Source organism: Palaemon carinicauda, chromosome 31 (assembly GCF_036898095.1).
Source record: "Palaemon carinicauda isolate YSFRI2023 chromosome 31, ASM3689809v2, whole genome shotgun sequence".
NCBI lineage: Eukaryota > Metazoa > Arthropoda > Malacostraca > Decapoda > Palaemonidae > Palaemon > Palaemon carinicauda.
Genome location: NC_090755.1, coordinates 83,090,959 through 83,099,361, shown reverse-complemented (window position 1 = coordinate 83,099,361; position 8,403 = coordinate 83,090,959). Strand labels below are relative to the sequence as shown.

At 45.1% G+C, this 8,403-nt stretch overlaps 2 protein-coding genes across 2 annotated transcripts; both read left to right on the top strand.

Annotated features, from left to right (window-relative positions):
- The first annotated feature begins 5,785 nt into the window (after nt 1–5,785).
- Nucleotides 5,786–6,916, top strand: LOC137624817 (golgin subfamily A member 6-like protein 22). The gene has a single exon (XM_068355769.1). It carries the CDS (start codon nt 5,786–5,788, stop codon nt 6,914–6,916), a length of 1,131 nt encoding a protein of 376 aa, XP_068211870.1.
- A 729-nt stretch (nt 6,917–7,645) lies between these two features.
- Nucleotides 7,646–8,131, top strand: LOC137624816 (uncharacterized). The gene has a single exon (XM_068355768.1). It carries the CDS (start codon nt 7,646–7,648, stop codon nt 8,129–8,131), a length of 486 nt encoding a protein of 161 aa, XP_068211869.1.
- The last annotated feature ends 272 nt before the right edge of the window (nt 8,132–8,403 follow it).

The window sequence follows — 8,403 nt, the reverse complement described above, 5'->3', positions numbered from 1 at the left end:
AGAGAGAGAGAGAGAGAGAGAGAGAGAGAGAGAGAGAGAGAGAGAGAGAGAGAGAGATGCGGGGAACGGAGGAGGAGCAGAGGCGGCGAGAATAATTTATAAGTTTGAGAAGTTGAAAGCTCTCTTGGGACTCGAAGGAAAGGGAACGACTGCGAAATTGGGATTAAGTGAAGATCGGAGGCGAGGTAAAGAAACCCGAGGCGAGGCAGAAGAGGGAAGGAAGACGAATGGGGGAAGGAGGAGGAGGAGGAGGAAGAGCGAGAGGGGAAAGGGAAGACTTAGGGAAGAAAAGAGATCGCTGATGATAAAAAGAGGAAAGGGGAAAGGGAAGAAAGAAGTGAAAAATTGATTTAGACAAAGCGGAATTGCAGAAGAGGCGAAGGAAGACAACTCGGGAAGGAGGAGGAGGAGGAAGAAGAGAGAGAGGGGAAAGGGAAGACTTGGGGAAGAAAAGAGATCGCTGATGATAAAAAGAGGAAAGGGGGATGGGAAGAAAGAAGAAAAATTGAATTAGACAAAGGGGAATTGCCGAAGAGGGGAAGGAAGACAACTGGGGAAGGAGAGGAGGAGGAGGAAGAGCGAGAGGGGGGAAAGGGAAGACTTGGGGAAGAAAAGAGATCGCTGATGATAAAAAGAGGAAAGGGGGATGGGAAGAAAGAAGTGAAAAATTGAATTAGACAAAGGGGAATTGCCGAAGAGGGGAAGGAAGACAACTGGGGAAGGAGAGGAGGAGGAGGAAGAGCGAGAGGGGGAAAGGGAAGACTTGGGGAAGAAAAGAGATCGCTGATGATAAAAAGAGGGAAAGGGGAAGGGAAGAAAGAAGTGAAAAATTGATTTTGACAAAGGGGAATTGCAGAAGAGGGGAAGGGAGACGAATAGGGAAGGAGGAGGAGGAGGAGGAAGAGCGAGAGGGGAAAGGGAAGACTTGGGGAAGAAAAGAGATCGCTGATGATAAAAAGAGGGAAAGGGGAAGGGAAGAAAGAAGTGAAAATTGATTTTGACAAAGGGGAATTGCAGAAGAGGGGAAGGGAGACGAATAGGGAAGGAGGAGGAGGAGGAGGAAGAGCGAGAGGGGAAAGGGAAGACTTGGGGAAGAAAAGAGATCGCTGATGATAAAAAGAGGGAAAGGGGAAGGGAAGAAAGAAGTGAAAAATTGATTTTGACAAAGGGGAATTGCAGAAGAGGGGAAGGGAGACGAATAGGGAAGGAGGAGGAGGAGGAGGAAGAGCGAGAGGGGAAAGGGAAGACTTGGGGAAGAAAAGAGATCGCTGATGATAAAAAGAGGGAAAGGGGAAGGGAAGAAAGAAGTGAAAAATTGATTTTGACAAAGGGGAATTGCAGAAGAGGGGAAGGGAGACGAATAGGGAAGGAGGAGGAGGAGGAGGAAGAGCGAGAGGGGAAAGGGAAGACTTGGGGAAGAAAAGAGATCGCTGATGATAAAAAGAGGGAAAGGGGAAGGGAAGAAAGAAGTGAAAAATTGATTTTGACAAAGGGGAATTGCAGAAGAGGGGAAGGGAGACGAATAGGGAAGGAGGAGGAGGAGGAGGAAGAGCGAGAGGGGAAAGGGAAGACTTGGGGAAGAAAAGAGATCGCTGATGATAAAAAGAGGGAAAGGGGAAGGGAAGAAAGAAGTGAAAAATTGATTTTGACAAAGGGGAATTGCAGAAGAGGGGAAGGGAGACGAATAGGGAAGGAGGAGGAGGAGGAGGAAGAGCGAGAGGGGAAAGGGAAGACTTGGGGAAGAAAAGAGATCGCTGATGATAAAAAGAGGGAAAGGGGAAGGGAAGAAAGAAGTGAAAAATTGATTTTGACAAAGGGGAATTGCAGAAGAGGGGAAGGGAGACGAATAGGGAAGGAGGAGGAGGAGGAGGAAGAGCGAGAGGGGAAAGGGAAGACTTGGGGAAGAAAAGAGATCGCTGATGATAAAAAGAGGGAAAGGGGAAGGGAAGAAAGAAGTGAAAAATTGATTTTGACAAAGGGGAATTGCAGAAGAGGGGAAGGGAGACGAATAGGGAAGGAGGAGGAGGAGGAGGAAGAGCGAGAGGGGAAAGGGAAGACTTGGGGAAGAAAAGAGATCGCTGATGATAAAAAGAGGGAAAGGGGAAGGGAAGAAAGAAGTGAAAAATTGATTTAGACAAAGGGGAATTGCAGAAGAGGGGAAGGGAGACGAATAGGGAAGGAGGAGGAGGAGGAGGAAGAGCGAGAGGGGAAAGGGAAGACTTGGGGAAGAAAAGAGATCGCTGATGATAAAAAGAGGGAAAGGGGAAGGGAAGAAAGAAGTGAAAAATTGATTTTGACAAAGGGGAATTGCAGAAGAGGGGAAGGGAGACGAATAGGGAAGGAGGAGGAGGAGGAGGAAGAGCGAGAGGGGAAAGGGAAGACTTGGGGAAGAAAAGAGATCGCTGATGATAAAAAGAGGGAAAGGGGAAGGGAAGAAAGAAGTGAAAAATTGATTTTGACAAAGGGGAATTGCAGAAGAGGGGAAGGGAGACGAATAGGGAAGGAGGAGGAGGAGGAGGAAGAGCGAGAGGGGAAAGGGAAGACTTGGGGAAGAAAAGAGATCGCTGATGATAAAAAGAGGGAAAGGGGAAGGGAAGAAAGAAGTGAAAAATTGATTTAGACAAAGGGGAATTGCAGAAGAGGGGAAGGGAGACGAATAGGGAAGGAGGAGGAGGAGGAGGAAGAGCGAGAGGGGAAAGGGAAGACTTGGGGAAGAAAAGAGATCGCTGATGATAAAAAGAGGGAAAGGGGAAGGGAAGAAAGAAGTGAAAAATTGATTTTGACAAAGGGGAATTGCAGAAGAGGGGAAGGAAGACGAATGGGGAAGAAGAGGAGGAGGAGGAGGAAGAGCGAGAGGGGAAAGGGAAGACTTGGGGAAGAAAAGAGATCGCTGATGATAAAAAGAGGGAAAGGGGAAGGGAAGAAAGAAGTGAAAAATTGATTTAGACAAAGGGGAATTGCAGAAGAGGGGAAGGGAGACGAATAGGGAAGGAGGAGGAGGAGGAGGAAGAGCGAGAGGGGAAAGGGAAGACTTGGGGAAGAAAAGAGATCGCTGATGATAAAAAGAGGGAAAGGGGAAGGGAAGAAAGAAGTGAAAAATTGATTTAGACAAAGGGGAATTGCAGAAGAGGGGAAGGGAGACGAATAGGGAAGGAGGAGGAGGAGGAGGAAGAGCGAGAGGGGAAAGGGAAGACTTGGGGAAGAAAAGAGATCGCTGATGATAAAAAGAGGGAAAGGGGAAGGGAAGAAAGAAGTGAAAAATTGATTTTGACAAAGGGGAATTGCAGAAGAGGGGAAGGGAGACGAATAGGGAAGGAGGAGGAGGAGGAGGAAGAGCGAGAGGGGAAAGGGAAGACTTGGGGAAGAAAAGAGATCGCTGATGATAAAAAGAGGGAAAGGGGAAGGGAAGAAAGAAGTGAAAAATTGATTTTGACAAAGGGGAATTGCAGAAGAGGGGAAGGGAGACGAATAGGGAAGGAGGAGGAGGAGGAGGAAGAGCGAGAGGGGAAAGGGAAGACTTGGGGAAGAAAAGAGATCGCTGATGATAAAAAGAGGGAAAGGGGAAGGGAAGAAAGAAGTGAAAAATTGATTTAGACAAAGGGGAATTGCAGAAGAGGGGAAGGGAGACGAATAGGGAAGGAGGAGGAGGAGGAGGAAGAGCGAGAGGGGAAAGGGAAGACTTGGGGAAGAAAAGAGATCGCTGATGATAAAAAGAGGGAAAGGGGAAGGGAAGAAAGAAGTGAAAAATTGATTTTGACAAAGGGGAATTGCAGAAGAGGGGAAGGGAGACGAATAGGGAAGGAGGAGGAGGAGGAGGAAGAGCGAGAGGGGAAAGGGAAGACTTGGGGAAGAAAAGAGATCGCTGATGATAAAAAGAGGGAAAGGGGAAGGGAAGAAAGAAGTGAAAAATTGATTTAGACAAAGGGGAATTGCAGAAGAGGGGAAGGAGGAGGAGGAGGAGGAAGAGTGAGAGGGGAAAGGGAAGACTTGGGGAAGAAAAGAGATCGCTGATGATGAAAAGAGGAAAGTGGGGAAGGGAAGAAAGAAGTGAAAAATTGATTTTGACAAAGGGGAATTGCAGAAGAGGGGAAGGGAGACGAATAGGGAAGGAGGAGGAGGAGGAGGAAGAGCGAGAGGGGAAAGGGAAGACTTGGGGAAGAAAAGAGATCGCTGATGATAAAAAGAGGGAAAGGGGAAGGGAAGAAAGAAGTGAAAAATTGATTTAGACAAAGGGGAATTGCAGAAGAGGGGAAGGGAGACGAATAGGGAAGGAGGAGGAGGAGGAGGAAGAGCGAGAGGGGAAAGGGAAGACTTGGGGAAGAAAAGAGATCGCTGATGATAAAAAGAGGGAAAGGGGAAGGGAAGAAAGAAGTGAAAAATTGATTTTGACAAAGGGGAATTGCAGAAGAGGGGAAGGAGGAGGAGGAGGAGGAAGAGTGAGAGGGGAAAGGGAAGACTTGGGGAAGAAAAGAGATCGCTGATGATGAAAAGAGGAAAGTGGGGAAGGGAAGAAAGAAGTGAAAAATTGATTTTGACAAAGGGGAATTGCAGAAGAGGGGAAGGGAGACGAATGGGGAAGGAGGTGGAGGAGTAGGAAGAGCGAGAGGGGAAAGGGAAGACTTGGGGAAGAAAAGAGATCGCTGATGATAAAAAGAGGAAAGGGGGAAGGGAAGAAAGAAGTGAAAAATTGATTTAGACAAAGGGGAATTGCAGAAGAGGGGAAGGGAGACGAATGGGGAAGGAGGTGGAGGAGTAGGAAGAGCGAGAGGGGAAAGGGAAGACTTGGGGAAGAAAAGAGATCGCTGATGATAAAAAGAGGAAAGGGGGAAGGGAAGAAAGAAGTGAAAAATTGATTTAGACAAAGGGGAATTGCAGAAGAGGGGAAGGGAGACGAATGGGGAAGGAGGAGGAGGAAGAGCGAGAGGGGAAAGGGAAGACTTGGGGAAGAAAAGAGATCGCTGATGATAAAAAGAGGAAAGGGGGAAGGGAAGAAAGAAGTGAAAAATTGATTTAGACAAAGGGGAATTGCAGAAGAGGGGAAGGGAGACGAATGGGGAAGGAGGAGGAGGAAGAGCGAGAGGGGAAAGGGAAGACTTGGGGAAGATAAGAGATCGCTGATGATAAAAAGAGGAAAGGGGGAAGGGAAGAAAGAAGTGAAAAATTGATTTAGACAAAGGGGAATTGCAGAAGAGGGGAAGGGAGACGAATGGGGAAGGAGGAGGAGGAGGAGGAAGAGCGAGAGGGGAAAGGGAAGACTTGGGGAAGAAAAGAGATCGCTGATGATAAAAAGAGGAAAAGGGAAAGGGAAGAAAGAAGTGAAAAATTGATTTTGACAAAGGGGAATTGCAGAAGAGGGGAAGGAAGACGAATGGGGAAGAAGAGGAGGAGGAGGAGGAAGAGCGAGAGGGGAAAGGGAAGACTTGGGGAAGAAAAGAGATCGCTGATGATAAAAAGAGGGAAAGGGGAAGGGAAGAAAGAAGTGAAAAATTGATTTTGACAAAGGGGAATTGCAGAAGAGGGGAAGGAAGACGAATGGGGAAGAAGAGGAGGAGGAGGAGGAAGAGCGAGAGGGGAAAGGGAAGACTTGGGGAAGAAAAGAGATCGCTGATGATAAAAAGAGGGAAAGGGGAAGGGAAGAAAGAAGTGAAAAATTGATTTTGACAAAGGGGAATTGCAGAAGAGGGGAAGGGAGACAACTGGGGAAGGAGAGGAGGAGGAAGAGGAGGAAGAGTGAGCGGGGAAAGTAAAGACTTGCATGAATAGAGGGAAAGAAAAGAGATCGCTGATGATAAAAAGAGGAAAAGGGGGAAGTGAAGGAAGAAGTGAGAAGAGTGAAGTTAGATGGAGGGGAAGAAAGGAGATAAATGAGAATAAGAAGAGGAAAAGGGGAAGTGAAAGAAGAAGTGAGAAGAGTGAAGTTAGATGGAGGGCAAGAAAGGAGATAAATGAGAATAAGAAGAGGAAAAGGGGAAGTGAAAGAAGAAGAGAGAAGAGTGAAGTTAGATGGAGGGGAAGAAAGGAGATAAATGAGAATAAGAAGAGGAAAAGGGGAAGTGAAAGAAGAAGTGAGAAGAGTGAAGGTAGATGGAGGGCAAGAAAGGAGATAAATAAGAATAAGAAGAGGAAAAGGGGAAGTGAAAGAAGAAGTGAGAAGAGTGAAGTTAGATGGAGGGCAAGAAAGGAGATAAATAAGAATAAGAAGAGGAAAAGGGGAAGTGAAAGAAGAAGTGAGAAGAGTGAAGTTAGATGGAGGGCAAGAAAGGAGATAAATGAGAATAAGAAGAGGAAAAGGGGAAGTGAAAGAAGAAGAGAGAAGAGTGAAGTTAGATGGAGGGGAAGAAAGGAGATAAATGAGAATAAGAAGAGGAAAAGGGGAAGTGAAAGAAGAAGTGAGAAGAGTGAAGGTAGATGGAGGGCAAGAAAGGAGATAAATAAGAATAAGAAGAGGAAAAGGGGAAGTGAAAGAAGAAGTGAGAAGAGTGAAGTTAGATGGAGGGCAAGAAAGGAGATAAATAAGAATAAGAAGAGGAAAAGGGGAAGTGAAAGAAGAAGTGAGAAGAGTGAAGGTAGATGGAGGGCAAGAAAGGAGATAAATGAGAATAAGAAGAGGAAAAGGGGAAGTGAAAGAAGAAGTGAGAAGAGTGAAGGTAGATGGAGGGCAAGAAAGGAGATAAATAAGAATAAGAAGAGGAAAAGGGGAAGTGAAAGAAGAAGTGAGAAGAGTGAAGTTAGATGGAGGGCAAGAAAGGAGATAAATGAGAATAAGAAGAGGAAAAGGGGAAGTGAAAGAAGAAGAGAGAAGAGTGAAGTTAGATGGAGGGGAAGAAAGGAGATAAATGAGAATAAGAAGAGGAAAGGGGAAGTGAAAGAAGAAGTGAGAAGAGTGAAGGTAGATGGAGGGCAAGAAAGGAGATAAATAAGAATAAGAAGAGGGAAAAGGGGAAGTGAAAGAAGAAGAGAGAAGAGTGAAGTTAGATGGAGGGGAAGAAAGGAGATAAATGAGAATAAGAAGAGGAAAAGGGGAAGTGAAAGAAGAAGTGAGAAGAGTGAAGGTAGATGGAGGGCAAGAAAGGAGATAAATAAGAATAAGAAGAGGAAAAGGGGAAGTGAAAGAAGAAGAGAGAAGAGTGAAGTTAGATGGAGGGGAAGAAAGGAGATAAATGAGAATAAGAAGAGGAAAAGGGGAAGTGAAAGAAGAAGTGAGAAGAGTGAAGGTAGATGGAGGGCAAGAAAGGAGATAAATAAGAATAAGAAGAGGAAAAGGGGAAGTGAAGAAGAAGTGAGAAGAGTGAAGTTAGATGGAGGGCAAGAAAGGAGATAAATGAGAATAAGAAGAGGAAAAGGGGAAGTGAAAGAAGAAGAGAGAAGAGTGAAGTTAGATGGAGGGGAAGAAAGGAGATAAATGAGAATAAGAAGAGGAAAAGGGGAAGTGAAAGAAGAAGTGAGAAGAGTGAAGGTAGATGGAGGGCAAGAAAGGAGATAAATAAGAATAAGAAGAGGAAAAGGGGAAGTGAAAGAAGAAGTGAGAAGAGTGAAGTTAGATGGAGGGCAAGAAAGGAGATAAATGAGAATAAGAAGAGGAAAAGGGGAAGTGAAAGAAGAAGTGAGAAGAGTGAAGGTAGATGGAGGGGAAGAAAGGAGATAAATGAGAATAAGAAGAGAAAAAGGGGAAGTGAAAGAAGAAGAGAGAAGAGTGAAGTTAGATGGAGGGGGAAGAAAGGAGATAAATGAGAATAAGAAGAGGAAAAGGGGAAGTGAAAGAAGAAGTGAGAAGAGTGAAGGTAGATGGAGGGCAAGAAAGGAGATAAATAAGAATAAGAAGAGGAAAAGGGGAAGTGAAAGAAGAAGTGAGAAGAGTGAAGTTAGATGGAGGGCAAGAAAGGAGATAAATAAGAATAAGAAGAGGAAAAGGGGAAGTGAAAGAAGAAGTGAGAAGAGTGAAGTTAGATGGAGGGCAAGAAAGGAGATAAATGAGAATAAGAAGAGGAAAAGGGGAAGTGAAAGAAGAAGTGAGAAGAGTGAAGGTAGATGGAGGGGAAGAAAGGAGATAAATGAGAATAAGAAGAGAAAAAGGGGAAGTGAAAGAAGAAGTGAGAAGAGTGAAGTTAGATGGAGGGGAGAAAGGAGATGAATGAGAATAAGAAGAGGAAAAGGGGAAGTGAAAGAAGAAGTGGGAAGAGTGAAGTTAGATGGAGGGGAAGAAAGGAGGTAGCTGAGAATAAGAAGAGGAAAAGGGGAAGTGAACGAAGAAGTGAGAAGAGTGAAGTTAGATGGAGTGCAAGAAAGGAGATAAATAAGAATAAGAAGAGGAAAAGGGAAATGAAAGAAGTGAGAAGAGTGAAGTTAGATGGAGTGCAAGAAAGGAGATAAATGAGAATAAGAAGAGGAAAGGGGAAGTGAAAG

Coding starts and splice junctions, on each gene's coding strand:
- LOC137624816 (XM_068355768.1), top strand. CDS start 7,646: ATGAGAATAAGAAGAGAAAAAGGGGAAGTGAAAGAAGAAGAGAGAAGA.
- LOC137624817 (XM_068355769.1), top strand. CDS start 5,786: ATGATAAAAAGAGGAAAAGGGGGAAGTGAAGGAAGAAGTGAGAAGAGT.